Source organism: Desmodus rotundus, chromosome 9, assembly GCF_022682495.2.
Source record: "Desmodus rotundus isolate HL8 chromosome 9, HLdesRot8A.1, whole genome shotgun sequence".
Lineage (NCBI taxonomy): Eukaryota > Metazoa > Chordata > Mammalia > Chiroptera > Phyllostomidae > Desmodus > Desmodus rotundus.
Genome location: NC_071395.1, coordinates 77,996,932 through 78,012,814, shown reverse-complemented (window position 1 = coordinate 78,012,814; position 15,883 = coordinate 77,996,932). Strand labels below are relative to the sequence as shown.

General features: G+C 39.2%; 1 protein-coding gene across 2 annotated transcripts in view; it reads left to right on the top strand.

Moving 5' to 3' along the window:
- Positions 1-6,003: 6,003 nt before the first annotated feature.
- The window catches only part of GOSR1 (golgi SNAP receptor complex member 1), a 33,560-nt gene continuing 23,680 nt past the window's right edge, over positions 6,004-15,883 (top strand). The window contains exons 1-4 of one of the 2 annotated variants that reach the window (XM_045199009.3): positions 6,004-6,113; positions 8,323-8,437; positions 11,885-11,972; positions 12,331-12,438. In XM_045199009.3, coding sequence (XP_045054944.1) covers positions 6,083-6,113; positions 8,323-8,437; positions 11,885-11,972; positions 12,331-12,438 — 342 coding nt within the window. In that variant the 5' untranslated portion in view covers positions 6,004-6,082. Of the gene's footprint in view, positions 6,114-8,322; positions 8,444-11,884; positions 11,973-12,330; positions 12,439-15,883 lie in introns of both variants that reach the window. The other variant, XM_024564739.4, reaches the window with a different exon arrangement.

The window sequence follows — 15,883 nt, the reverse complement described above, 5'->3', positions numbered from 1 at the left end:
CAAATCAGCATATAAAGCCCAATTTTAACTTTAATATAATCTCCACCTTACATTAATCAGTAGAATGTTAAAGGAAAACATGTTAATTTTTTTGGCATTTTAGCTGGAGTTAAATGTAATCCTATTCCCTACTACTGTGCAAAGAAATGTAGACAGGCAAGCAAGAACTTCAGTACAGAGGTGTTCAAGCATGTGGAAAATAAAAGCAGGGGGAGAAATTTTAAATGAAACATGTACAAAGAGCTTGCAAATTAAACAGAAATTGTATGGACTATATTCTGCGATTGTCACTGAGGTTGAGCCAAAGTGAAGGGGTCATGGAGAAGGTCTAGATTGCTAGGTCTGAACCACTACTAACTCCAAGTTAACCCAACAGTTATAATTATTATTGTCACTTATGTGTTGTATGGTTTCTAGCAGAGTGTTTCAGAATCAGACAGGCTTTTGATTTTGTGCTGAAAAGATATGAGGTGCCTAGAGAATTGATAGGGAATGGGAGAGACGGGGAGTGGACCGATAATGGTAATGGAATTGGGCAGTTGCTAGATTTTTAAAAAATAATTTTGAAATAGTTTTTGATTTACAAAAAAGGTACAAAGATAATAATGGAGCTGGCTGCTGAGTTTTTATTTGAAGAATGTGGGTGTTGGGAAGGCAAAAGAGGAAGGACTGTATGTACAGTTTTCTATTCAGGAGGACTACAATGGAACACGTTTGAAAGGAACTGGGGGTAGGACGAGCGTCTAGAACCGAGCCAGGTATGCAGAGCCTGGGTGGTCCGGGAGGCCAGCCGTATGGCACTACTTCTAGGGAACTGAGTTAAACTCGGGTCCTCAGTGGAAGGCATCTCCGTCCTAGATTTGGAGAACTCACAATTTTTCAAGGGTGATTACCAAATACAAAGATAACCAAGCTTGTAGAGAAATACACCACCAGTGAAAAAAGCAGAAGCTCTACACCAGTTTTAGATGTTGACACTGGGAAACAACTGTAAAACACATGTATTTACTGTTCGCAAAGGAAAGCCTGAGACTATCACAGAAAACTATAAAATAATAGAGCTTTTAGAAATGAAAGTACAGAAGCGGAATTTAAATGGATCATTGTAGTGGCAGATTGGGCACAGAAGCAGTGAGCCGGGTGGACAGATCCATAGAAAATCTCACGCAGCACAAAGACTAAAAGGTGGAAAACACGAAGGAGAGAGTAAAAATGTGGATTTAACATAAGACTAATACATGTTTCATAAGTGATACATTAAACTCAGTTAATCCAAGCAATAAAACAGACATCCACACCTAGACACATCAGTGAAACCGCTGAGCACTAATGACAAGGAGAAAAAAAAAAGTGAAGAGAGAAAAGAATTTAAGTTCAAAGAATTAGCCGTTATAAGAGGTTAGAATCACCCTCAACAGTGGAAACTAGAGCACAGTGACATTATACTTTGAAGGTGCTGGGGAAAGATATAACTTCCAGCACAATTCTATATTGAACATATCTTTCAAGAAAGAAAGGTGAACTTCCTGGTAGCTGGAAACAGTGGTGGCAACCTACGCTACCTGTCTCCCAATATTTCTTTGCAAAATAATGCTAAAAACAAGAAGGGAAAGGTATATCTATCCTGAAATCCCACTCACCATAACTTGAAGTAAGAGAATTCTGAAATGCCAACCTGATTGATTAAAATGAGAAAAATCCCCAAATCTCTGCTTGTTCTCTCATGCCTGCTCCAGCAGCCCCCGTCCAATGTGACGCTTTGTGGAGGGAAGGCAAGCGGAGGTAAACTGCAAGACGGACAGCAGGGATGCCAGAGAAAGGGCCTAAAGTTGGCTAAAAACTCCACCTTAAGTCTGAATGCTCTAAAAATCGCATCCATGCAGATCACAGCACAAAGCTCTGGGACCTCAAATTGAGGACAATTTAAAGAGGCAGGCATGATTTAAAGGGGCAGTCTTTGAAATAGCTTCTAGTGAAGGGAAACACTGAAAAAGAATTGAGAAGCACCCTTTGACTATTAAGTGATAAAAGAGAAAAGAAGAAAAAGAGGACATTTTAGAGTCACGCAAGATGAAAGAGAACTGCAAAATTGGAACGCTTACAATTCCTCCCTACCATCAAAACAAAAACCCCACTCAAGCACCTGAACTTGGCTATGTTGACAGAAGAGATCGCAGCCACGAACCCTGAAAACAAAATAAACAAATTTGTTATTAGTGGGAGATATGATTGTGTATGTGAAAAATACAAAATAATCTACAGGTAAATTAGAAATAATAAGATAATTTAGTTCTACTCCAGCCATGAGTGGATTGGATTGAAACAGATCTTCCCATCAAGTAGAAAAGCTGGATTTAAAAAAAAAAAATGTTTGAAGGATTGGGGATCTACTAAGAAAATACGGTCTAATAGAGTCTAGATCCTAGAGCACAGGGAGTTCAGGGGTGAGTATAATAGTAAGGTTTTCACCTTGAGGCATCTGTTGATTCATAAGAGGTGACAGAGAGAGACACCTAGCAGCAGAGTGGCTAGGCAAGAGGCAGAGAAGCCAAGCAGAAGCTTTAGGCAGTATCAGTGGGTCGGGGGAAGTTGAATTCAGCACCCATCAAGGAAGAGGGCACTGATCAACAGACTTTCAGTTAGGACACTTAAGTGACTATACATTAGAAGTAAGGGCTCAGCAGAAACGGACTAATTTGTACAAAAATACAATTCCACTTCGTCTTAGTCCCACCCCATACTGAAGTAAGCTGATGTACCCCTACCTGAACTGCCTGCAAGAAGTAGCAGTGAACGGCCTCTGGAGGAAGGTAGCATCTGAAGCCTCAAATAATTGCTACAAATTTTAATCTATAATGTACAGCATGCAATCAAAAGTTACTCTTATTATCAAAAGGCATCAAATAATGAAAGAACAAGAAGAAAAGGAACAGTCCCATGGGACTGATTTTTCAGTTATCAGAAACTTTAATAGTGATGAATAAATTCAAGAAAGTACAAGACAAGATGGAGAATTTTAGCAGAGAATTAAAATCTATTAAAAATGAAACGGCAGTTTTTGATTCTGGACAAAATGGAGTAGATGTATTTCTATTCCTTCTAAGCACAGCAGAAGACATGTATTATATATAAAACAATAAGACTCCGAATGGTGGAGAGAAGAAGGCAGAACAGCTAGGGACCTCAGGATCCGAGAAATGACACAGTGGTGAGTTCCCTTGGTTGCCTTTTTGCCTCACATATCCCATAGTGGGTACTAGAGAAGCTGGCAACCCAGAAATGCCAAAGTGTGCAGATTAAAAAGGGGAAAAAAGCCCAAAGAAAAGACTTCCCTGCTCAAAGAAGCAGAAAAGGGGCAGCCTACCACAATAGAACACTTTTAGACAATTGCACTACTCCAGCCAAATTCTCAGGAAAAAAACAACAAATCTGAGGCCTGCCTCTACCCCCTGCCAGCGAAGGCTGAGTGGGGCCATACACTCCATGCTCACCTTGCTGGAATGAAGACACTCCTTCCCACCTCCTGGGTGGGTCAAAGAAGGCCAAGTGAGGAGCCAGGACTTCCACCATTGCACGGGGGCAACGAGGCCTTCTGCTGTGGTGTCAGTGGAGGCCATGTGGGGAGCAGTAACAAGGCACCCCTACTCCTGGAATACCAAGAGGCCAAGGAAAAGCCTGAATTTCCACTCCCACCTGATAGTAACCAGGCAGTCTCCCATCTCCCCTAGCAGCACATTATCAGAGAAGTCCTGCCTAAATGGAGATTTAAATAACACCCAGAGATCTCACCCAAAATATCCAGGATACAGTTTTTAAAATCACTCATTATACCAAGAACCCAGAAAATTTCAACTCGAGTGGAAACACACAACAGATGCCAACATCAAGATGACACATTGCCCTGGCTGGTGTGGCTCAGTGCATTGAGCACTGGCCTGCGAACCAAAGGGTTGCCCGTTTGATTCTGAGTCAGGGCACATGCCTGGGTTGTAGGCCAGGTCCCCAGTTGGGGGTGCGTGAGAGGCAATCACACATTGATGTTTCTCTCCCTTTTTCTCCCTCCTTCCCCTCTCTACAAATAAATTTAAAAATTAAATCTTTAAAAAACAAAGGATGACACGGATGGTAGAATCATGTGACAAGGATATAATAAAAATATTTTAATGAGCAATTACAAAAAGAAAAAATGATAAAAAGAGTCTCATTAAAGAAACAAGATATAAAGAGGAACCAAGTGGAAATTTTAGATCTGAAAAATACAATAATTAAAATAAAAAATTTAGTGAATGGACTCAACAGCAGAATAGAGGGGACAAAGGAAAAGACGTGTCTGTCAGTGAACATGAAGACAGAACAGTAGAGCCCTGGCTGGTGTGGCTCAGTGGACTAAGTGCTGGCCTGCAAACCAAAGGGTTGCTGGTTCGATTCCCAATCAGGGGCACATGCCTGGGTCACAGGCCAGGTCCCTGGATGGAGGTGCAAGAGAAATAATCACACATTGTTTCTCTCCCTCTCTTTCTCCCTCCCTTCCCCTTTCTCTAAAAATAAATAAAATATTTTTTTTAAAAAGACAAAACATTAAGAAATTACCCAATCTGAAAAAGAGGAAATAGGAAAAAATTAGTAGAGCCTCAGGGATATGTAAAACTTGAACAAATGATCTAGCGTTCGTGTTATTGGAGTCCCAGGAGAAAGAGGAAAGAATATGGGGCAGAATAAGTATTAGAAGAAACAATGGCTGAAAATTTCCCAAATTTGGCAGAACATAAATCTAATATTCAAGAAGCTGAACAAACTCCAAATAGGATAAAACCAAAGAAATCTACACTAAGAGACATCATAATCAACCTTCTGAAAACTAAAGAAAAAGTTTTGAAAGCAGTAAGAAAGGAAAGATGCCTTAGTTATAGTAGTAAAACAATTCAAACAGCCAATTTCTCAAACAAACTGTAGAGGCCAAGAGGAACTGTCACATTTATCAAATGCTGGAAAAAAGTGGCCAACCCCAGATTCTATATCCAGCAACAGTATCTTTCAGGAATGATAGGAAAATCAAGACATTCTCAGGTGAAGGAAAACTAATAGAATTTGTCTCCAGCTGACCAACTCTTTAAAAAATGGCTAAAGGAAGTTCTTAAAACAGAAAGAAAATGATAAAGAAGATATCTTGTAACATCAGGAAGGCAGAAAGAAAAATAGAGTAATACATGGATAAAACAGTCGGCTTTCTTCCTCCTTTTGAATTCTATAAATTATGTTTGACAGATGAAACAAAAATTATAACATCTGATGTACTTCTCAATGAATGTAGAGGATTTATTAAAGACAATTATAGATGGGAGTGGGTAAAGGGACAAGTGTGATTTAAATACCCTTATAGGAGATAAGGTTTCTATATTTCTCTGGAACTGGTAAAACGCGGACACAAGCAGACTGTGCTAATTTATGTAACTATAAAGGGTGGGTTTAGACAGCAGATTTTAACAGGCACATGGAAGCAGTTAGCACACACTTTCTAGATTTGGTGGCTGGCTGGAGAGGAAGGAGAGCTGGGCTTCTACCTACCGCAGACAGGAAAGGGCGGCCACTGGACAAGAGCGCGCAAGTCAGATCCTGGGATAATGGACCACAGGCGCAGGGGGGACGAAGAGTTGGCCTTGGGAAGAAAAGAGCCTCTGGCTCTGAGAAGGGCAAGAGGCTGCTATTGACGCTACACTTCGCGAGACGGTGTGGGAAACAGGGAATCGTGTCTTAGGATGACTTTCTTCTCAGCCAGGTAAGCTCTGCTGAGAGAGGGGAATAAGCCGAGCTCAGGGCGACGATGCAATGGTGCGATCATGAACATTTGGAGCGCGGAGAACGGATGCCAGAACCAGAAAGACAACGCAGCGTCCGGCGCCGAGCCTGAGTCAGCCTCGCTACTCCAAAGGCGGGAATTGCTAAACGCACCACCAGGTGGCAGTGTCCGTGGAAGCTCAGGTATCCCGTCGGCCCTGGCGCCCGGGCGGAAGAAGGCGCGGGGGTGACTCTCTGGCGTGCCCCGCCTCTACTCTCCTACCCCGACTGACGTTGGACAACAAAGATGGCGGCAGGAACCAGCAACTACTGGGAAGGTAAGGGCGAGGCCTTCGAGCGGGGCTCGCTCAGGGTCTGATGAGCACGGGTCTTGGGCGAGGTAGCAGAGGAAAGAGCCTGAACTCCGGAGCGGCCGGGCTGGGGAGCAGGGCTCTCTCGTGGGAGCCGCGGGGCCTGGGGGCGGAGGAGACCGGCCGGCCGGTCAGGGGCAGGGGGCTGACCTGTGAGGCAGCGGGACCTGGAGCGGGGGTCGGACAGCAGGGATGGGGAGGAAGACGGCCCGAGTTGCCGGAGGAGCGCTAGGTTGACAGGGTAACGGAAAAGGGGCTTGAGTGTTGGGCGAGAATATCCGGAGCCCGGGAGACCGGAGGAGTGAGCGCCTTAGACAATTGAGTAGGAAACGGGAAAGGAGGAACTTGTCATTCCGGTCCATCGAGGGAAAGTTGGAGGAGCGGACCGTCTCCTCCGTCCCCTTGGCTGCTTCAGGCCCCTGCTCCGAGGGTTGGGTGTCGAGTCGCGTTTGATGGTGGAGAAAATAACTTTATCCTCTGCTCCGGAGATCCGTTTTGTTAACCAGAGAAAGTTGAGCGAAGCAGTGTGATTTGTAAGTAGTGCATTTGCTGTACCTCTTCCACCAAGTGCGTTTATTTAACTCCTGAAAATGCGGTCCGGTGAAGCGGGCTCACGTAGAACTCACCGCCGGGACCGTGGCGGTAACAGAGAGCAGGCTCACCTTTTTCTTCCCAGGGCGTCTGTCTGCTGTGCTGCGACGTGGAAACTGCTCTCGAGTCCTCTCCCCCTTTTTAACCTGCTTCCTGTTGCTGCCCCGCGAAGCCTCTGGAAGCCGCCACAGATAACAGTGTTGTCGCTCTCGGCCCCTGGGTCTGAGATAAACTTAATTCTCAGTTCATCCATACTTGCCGGTCATACTTCCAAAATACTTCTAGGGATGTTTTCTACGGGAGAAGACAGTTAATAGTTACAGAGAAGTGGGCTTATTGTTTAAAACATATTAAAAATGACCACTTCAAATGTGTGTACTAGCTAGAAAATATTTTAAAATTATGTAGAAGGGCTATTGGTATCTTTAAAACTAGTGATGAGGCTGTAGTTTTTGGAAGCACCATGCTGTAATAAATACAGCAGCTTATTATCGACAACCTGTTCTGTGCCAAATGCTTTAAATTCATGGTTTCTAATGCATAGAAAACCCCCGAAAGTAGGGGTTTAAAAAACAAAAGCTGAGGTTCCTGGGTTAAGTAGATTGTCAATAAATCTGAGCCGGTTCTCAGACTCTCAGAACTTCAGGCTGGGCTGAGTCGGGGAGACTCGGTTTCTGGGAGAATACGCTCCACTGTTTTATGCTGCTTCTACCTCGGGTTGCCGATAAGTATATTGAAATAATATTTTGTATTTCTTGTTACTGAAAGCTGAGATCCTTAGATGATTCGTCCTATGTTTCAGCCCTTTCATTTTTACCTCCACTTTACCATGAATGAGATTACTTACATCTAGATGGGGGTTTTGTGCTGTGACTTCCACTCAACCGCTTAGATGTGAACTATATCAGTTTCTCTGCTAGCTTGTTTGCTTCTGTTCTTTTAAAACTTATGCTATTATTTTTGTCATAATTACATTTGACCTTGTTAGTAGCTATTGTCATTGTTAATTTCAGCCTCCAAATTTGAGTAAGCTTATTGAAAGACAATTTTAAAAAATCTTTGTCAATGATTTTTTTTTCTTTATGCTCAATCACTAAGTCATTCTACTATTAAGAATTTCATAAGCCTAATAAAGTTTTGGAACATAAAGAGATAGGAAAATCCCTGTCAAAAACAGTGGTGCCTTCTTTTTTGTAAAGTTAGATAGTAAATTGATAGAATCCTGGTTATAAACCAGTCAGTTTCTTTGTTATTTGTATTTTATATTGTTTTCCTCTAAATTACAAAATGTATTTGTTGCTATAGAAATAATTTCAGGGATGTTAGAACATCATTTGTCGTCTAGCTGTGTTTGGGATGAAGCTAAAAATTTGCATCCCCCCATCCCTGCCCCACCTAAAGTTTAAAATAAGTGGCAGTTTGCTTCGTTGGGTGCATCTCTGGTTTCTTCCTTTTAAAACTTTATTGAACCTAGATCACTATATGATCATTTTCATAGTTTGTTTCTTCAGAATAGTTTTGTGAGTTTTATGTTTAACGATAGACTTTTTATGACTGATGATTTGCTTTTATAATTTTGTTACAGATCTCAGGAAACAGGCTCGACAGCTGGAGAATGAACTTGACCTGAAACTAGTTTCCTTCAGTAAACTGTGTACGAGTTACAGTCACAGCAGTGCCCGAGATGGAAGGCGCGACAGGTATAGGTACTACCAGATCCTCTCTCTTATGTCTTAAACTGTATGATGTTTGTAAAGCATTAAAAAATACACTGAAGTATATAACTCTGTAATTTGTTGTACTGGTAAATTTTGATATTTTTCATGTTATTGTTTGTTTTGTTTTTAGTGATTTATAAAAATTCTTAATTCTTGAGACTAGGGTTTATTTGGGACCCTTAGGCAAAGGTTGTGACACTGTCGGGGGAAACGCTGAGGGCTAAGAATGAGCCTGTGTCTAGGCCAGTCAGTTTAAGGAAATGTGGCTGATTTTTCCCCATTGTATTTCTTATATCTCCTGGTTGCTAAATGGATGTGGGGAACTACCCAAATGCCAGGGTTATAACCTGCTATTCTGGCGTTTTAGAATGAATCTAATGTAGCGTGGATCCTTGGTGTTAATCATCCAAGCTATCTTTAATTTTGGTTCTTTTGTGAGGAACCAGTATACTACTATAGCGAACATATAGAAGATGTTCTTTTTTTTAATTGAGGTAAATTGGTCAGTTACGTTATATAAGCCTCAGGTGTACAGCATTATAATTCAATATCTGTGCACAATAGTGCATTCGCTATGAAAAATCTAGTTTCCGTCCATCACCATGCATTTGACCCCCTTTGCCCATGCTTGCCTCCTACTCTCCTTCCCCTCTGGTAACCCCCCATCTATTGTCTGTATCTTTGAGTTTATTTTTGTTTGTTGGTTTGGAGTTTTTTGTTTGCTTTCTATTCCACATATAAGTGAAATCATATAGTTTTTGGACTTGTCCATCTGGTTTATTTCACTTAGCCTGTTGTCACAAATGGCAGTAGTCTTATCTTTTTTGTGGCTGAGTAGTATTCCATTGTGCGTGTGTGTGCACACACACCCCATCTTTATAAATTCATTCATCGAGGAACACTTAGATTATTTCCATATCTTGGCTATTGCAAATAATGCTGCAGTGAACATAGGGGTGCATATATCTCTTCAAATTAGTATTTTTATAGTCTTCAGATTAATACCCAGAAGACAAATTGCTGCATCACGTGGTAGTTCTATTGGAAAATGTATTCTTATCTTTGAATCATAGGCTCACTTCAGGGCATTCACTTGTTTAAAAAAATATTGGGCCTTGGCTGGTGTGGCTCAGTGGACTGAGTGCTGGCCTGGGAACTGAAAGGTCGCCGGTTTGATTCCCAGTCAGGGCACATGCCTGGGTTGTGAGCCAGGTCCCCAGTTGGGCAACCCGTCAATGCATCTCTCTCACATCAGTGTTTCTCTCCCTCTCTTTCTCCCTCCCTTCCCCCTCTCAAACAAACAAACAAATAAATGCTATTGATGTCACATAGCTTTAATTGCACTACATTGCTTTGGGATCACCTTTACTTAGCAAGTATTGTAAAAGAGAACGAGGAATGTTCCTTTCTGAGTTAACTTATTTTATCCCTGGAAAGCGTATTTCCTGAACTTAAGTCTCTCACTTGCCTATGCCAATGGTTATACAATTTGAAAACTCCAAATACAATAGTTAAGAGATACAGTTACATGATGCATTTTCTGTGTTCTCTGTGCTTCATGAACTTAATGTTTTTGTGACGCCTTTAAAGGAGAAACTATGTTGAAAACATTCCTTAAGAAATTCTGCAAAAACCTGGGACTATGTGGAATTATCTCAGCCTAACTGTCCCCTTCAGTAAGAAACCTGAGGCCATGAGGATCAAGGTCCAGTTTGCGCTCTGAGTATTTTGTTTGTTGCCCAGATTGAAAGCATGTGAATGAATAAACTCAGGAGAACCAGAATTTCTCTTTCTGGGGTAATTTTTTTACTTCTTATATTTTGAGAACTTAATGTCCTGTAAATCATCACATACCTATAAAATGAATTAAATGTAACTGAATTTTAGTATTATGGAGAGTGACTTTTTGACCATTTCCCTGGACTCTCACACTCTCTTGAGAATGGTGAATGTGAAGATCGCCTCCTCATTCATTCAACAATACTCAACGATCATCTACCAGGTGCCAAGCAGTATTTTAGGAGCTAGGTGTGTAGGTGAATAAGACATAGACAGTGTCCCTCCTCATAAAGCTTACATTCATTGGCCAATTGTTCTTTTTTCATATATCTTACAGTAGAAGATTTGTATTAGTAGTATGCAGAGAATTTTCCCCAGGCACACTCAAAGATAAAACTTCAGAACTGCGGGTTGGCTCTGACACATACTAAAGAACTAAATATTTTTAAATATTTTAAGGCAAATAAATTGAAATGGTTCAAGAAATAAAAATTTGGACCTAGTTAAACATCTTAAAATAAAAATCCTTCTTATTAGCTACTTTGTAGCTGTTTCACTGCTTGTTACTGTTGCTGTGGAAGGTATACGGAGAAGGAAAACAGTAGTGGCTCAGGTGCTTGTTTGATGTTGAACTGGTGCCTTGATCTGTTTCCATTTGCCGTGCATACACGCAATCGCTGTCACGGGGTGGGACAGAGTCTTCAGTAAGATGGCAGAGCATAGTTATTGCCTGGGGACTTATTATCTTCGTTCATTGTAACTAAGATTTGTGTTCAACTGCTCATAATACATACCACTTGGGGGACCCAACGAAGGGTAGAGGTTTTTCAGAAGAGGCAAAAGAAACTTTCAGGTTGTGGTTTTAGAATTTGAATCTGCCAAACATAAATTTCACTTGTAAAAAGACTTTTTATAATGACCATTCAGATTTTAAAAGACAGTTGAACACATTTTTGCAAAAACAAAACTGAAACAGTTGCATACTATAAGTGGAGATGTAGAGGGTTGCTACTAAAACTTACTTGCTGGACATAGCCATCTATATTAGACTTAAAGCCAGTTCCTGATTATTTAATAGCTAGTTATCCAATCTATAGATCATTTACATCTCAATTTTATTTCTTCTTGGTAAGAGTCAAGGAAAGAAGAGAGAACTTAATATAAGGTCTAGGCAACCATAATTGCTTTGGGGTAAAAATTAAAAGATTACTTCTGACAAATCCCATAGCATAATTTATAATACATTTTATGGTTCCTCTTATATGCTGTACTACATAGTTTTACAGTTTTATTTCAGATGATTTGTTCTTTTAGATTCAGCATTTAATTGAGTACTGCCATAGCTTAAGTTACTTTCATTTGGGAAACAGTAAACAAGCTTGTGGAATTTCTTTACATAATTATGACTGACTATATTAAAGCTTGGGAAAATCTGACATTCAATTATATTTTATATAGTGAATTTAATATCTAGGGCATGTGCTATCTTTATAGGAAAACTTCAATGAAAATTATAGTTTCTTAAGAAACAGAGAGTACGTCTCAGGGGTTCCACTGGACCTCTTTAAGAATAATTACCTCATTATTTTAAGTATGTTTTAAAGGATTAGGTTTAAGTAATGGATTCTCTTTATTTGAACTTCTCTTTAGTTCTGACACAACACCCCTTTTAAATGGATCAAGCCAAGACAGGATGTTTGAAACAATGGCAATTGAGATTGAACAGCTTTTGGCAAGGGTAAGCTCTTCTATTAAATGGCTGTTTTGCTAATAACTGTGTACTTGTTAGATTTGGTACTAGATTATATTAATGCAGGCATGTTTGGAGAAGTCATCTTTCATTCAAGATGTGTGATTCCCAGGCCCCTTGAGTTTTGACGACAGCCGTTACCAGGTCCTATGAGAGTTATTTTAGCGTTTATGTATTATTTGGTGGAAGCACTGAGTCCTTGCCTCCTATCTTCTGGTTTTGGGTTTGTTTTTTGCTGTTAGCCAAAGGGCAAACAGGCAACTAATTTCCTTTTATCTCTTTATAGTGCTTCCTAAAATATTTTTTATATATTTTTTCCTTTCTTCTTTTTTTTCTGTTTTTCCAGCTTACAGGAGTAAATGATAAAATGGCAGAATATACCAACAGTGCAGGTGTCCCCTCCTTGAATGCAGCCCTGATGCACACGCTACAGCGACATAGAGACATATTGCAGGTAACACACGGGGCTTGAGGTTTTCATGTTGTTACAGGGTTTCTTAAATCCCCCAAAAGAACGTGTGCCCATGTATTTAAGATAACAAAGGGGAAAATCCTCTGAGAGGGAAAATGCCACGCTATAGAAGTTTGTCTTGTTTCACTTTTTTTCGATATTATAAAATTCTGAGAATGTTTAATAACTAATCTCTTGCTTTTTGCCTGCTAAAATTGAATAATATTCATCAGTAGGTAAATATTCTATGGGAAACCGTGCTAACTAACTGTAACATTGGCTATTGCTGAAAGTAGCCAATGGTCGTGCATAGATAATAGCGTGGTTTAGAGTATACTTTCATTAGTCTTCAAAAATAACATGGAAGAGGAGTAATTTACTAGATTTAGTATATTGTTTGAGAAAATATTAAAAGTGTAACAAAGTGAACTAAACTCTTAAAGGTTTATATATGGGCCCTGGCTGGTGTGGTACAGTGGATTGAGTGCTGGACTGCAAAACACAGGGTCGCTTGTTTGATTCCCAGTCAGGGCACGAGCCGGGGTTGCAGGCCAGGTCCCCCCTAGGGGGCGCATGAAAGGCAACCACACATTAATGTTTCTCTCCCTCTCTTTCCCCCTTCCCCTCTCTAAAAATAAATAAATAAAATCTTAAAAAAAAAAAATTATAGCCCTGGCTGGTGTGGCTCAGTGGATTGAGAGCCGGCCTGCGAACCAAAGGGTTGCCAGTTCAATTCCTAGTCAGGGCACATGCCTGGGTTGCAGGCCAGGTCCCTGGTGGGGGGTGCACAACAGTCAACCACACATTGATGTTTCTCTCCCTCTCTTTCTCCCTCCCTTCTCCTCTCTCTAAAATAAATAAATAAAATATTTTTTAAAAATTATATATGGGATATTAATATATAGTATTCAAATCTTTTAATATTGAAAAAATTCAGCAGCCATTTCTAATTTTAAAAACTCATGATAAAAATAGGGATAGAAGGCCTGACCAGTGTGACTCAGTTGGTTGGTCATTGTTCTACAAAGTGAAAGGTCCCCGGTTCAATTCCTAGTCAGGGCATATGCCTGGGTTTCAGGTTTAGGCCCTAGTCAGGCATGTAAGAGAGGCAGAATGATGTTTCTCTCTCACATCAGTGTTTCTTTCCTTTCCCCCTCCTTTCCCCTCTCTCTAATAAGTTAATAAATAGGAACAGAAGGATACTTAAAGTTGCCTGATGCAAATAAGTGTGTATCAGATTAAAAGCTAGCATCGTGCTTAATGATAGAACCCTAAAATCATTCCCATTAAAAAAAAAAAAAGAATACCCAATATCACCATGATGTTTGACATTGTTTTGGAAAGTTCTTTGTGGTACAATTAGATGGTAAATAGAAACAAGATAAAGGAAGAGACAAAGTTTCTGCTATGTGGCAGTGATAAGATTATATAACCAAGAAAACTAACTAAAAAATATATTAGAAACAAATTCAGGAGATGGTAGATCACTAAATTAATATATAAAAGCAAGTGGTTCTTCTCATACAAACAATAACCTTTTAGAAAATACAAGGAAAGAAACTATAAAATCCTTACGTATAAATTTAATAAGAATGTATAGGATTCATGTGTATGGAACTCTCCTGAGGGATGCAGAAGCTGTACTCTGCTCTTAGATGGGAAGATTTCTCTCTAAATTAGCCTATAAATTGGATGCTTTCCCAGTGGCAATAACAGGTTGTTTAATTTATTTATTTCAATTTTTTAATTGGAAAAATGACATCAGAGTTTATTTGGAGTCATAGACATACAAGAATAACCAAGAAAAAACATGAAAAAATTAAGATAAGTAGTAAAGTATGCTTAGTTCTATCAGATATTAAAACCTGTGAAGAAGGTAGAATAATCAAGAGTTTTCTTCTAGAGAAAAGAGATCATTGAAACAGAATAGAGTTCATTTATAGACCAAAGTATGCATGGGAATTTAGTTTTACTCTAAAGGTAGTATTTTACGTCAATGGGAAAGAGAGGGATTATAAAATAAATAGAACTGTAATAATTGATTCATTAGTGGGTGGAGGGGAGCCAAACCTCAAATTCTGTCTCATTTCTTCCATCCAGAATAAATTCAAAATGGGTCAAAGATTTATATGCAGAAAAAGAAACCATGGAAGTTCAGAATAAAGCATTTTGGGTACTAAAGGACTTTCCAAGCAAGACCTAGTACCAGAAACTATAACAAATAACTAATTTGCTTAATACACAGAGAAATAAGAAAAAGATAACCTAGTATAAAAATGGGCAAAGGATATGAACTTGTGTACAGAAAATGAGTAGCCAAAGCCATAAAAATATGTTCAGCTGCATTCCCAAATAAAAACGTACAAATCAAAATGAGACATGATTTTTCACCTATCAGATTAGCAAATATTGAAACATCTGTGACCTATTATTTGCAAGAGTGTAGGAAAATGGACATTTCATCTATTTTGCTGGGAACACAAATTAGTGTAGTCTGATTTAAATGTAAGATTCTTTGATCCAGTTATTCTGCTAGGCATTTACTCTTTAAATACAGTTTAATAAGAGAGAGAGTTCAATAAAACATACAAGAATGTTTATTGTGACATTTTTTAACAGCAAATAAAGCAACTAAAATGTTCAGGAGGCAATTTATCAAATTATGATAGAGTCGTAAGGTAGAATTCTATATAGCTATTAAAAACAATGTAGATGTCTATTTGCCAATGTGGAAAGATTACTTGATGTTTTATGAACTACAAAAAACCAAAGGTACAGCAGAATATAGTGTGTTTTCTTTAGAATAAATGAGCTTGAATATGCAAAAACATTTCCTGAAAGAAGATTAAAGTGATGATTATGTCATAAACTGTGGAGCAGGATATATTTGCTTTTATTCCTTTTGGTGCTCTTCTAGCATTTTCCCTATGCTCATGTATTATTTTTGTTTTTTAAAGGGTCATAGGGACTTTTTGGGGGATGGGATTATGAGTTTCATCTTTTTATACATCTCTGATTTCTAAAAAGTAATGAGTACTCCTTAATAGCTTTAAAATATAGTAGTAGGAAAAGGAAAGGAAAATATTTAAAGCTTATTTTGTTCTTTGCAATTCTCTTGGTTCTGTTATTGCTTTGGTGGGTTCGATAATTAAATATCTGTGGGAGATCCAAAAGGATGAAATTTGAAAATAAGCCTGTTAGGTGCACGGATGATTAGAAAGAGCTCCTTAAGTTTTGTCGTAGGCTATTTGAAGTCATTTTATCTTATTTATTTTTTACTTTACAACTCTGTCCCATTAAGACAAGGTACTTAAAGATATGAAGGACAGTGATTTAGTGTCACTGTTACCTGCCACTGAATTGTTTTCACTTCAGAGAAGTTGGTCACTTCTTTAAAAAGTGATGATGTTATTTTTTACCGCTTAGCAGTTTGTTTTCTTGACAGAAG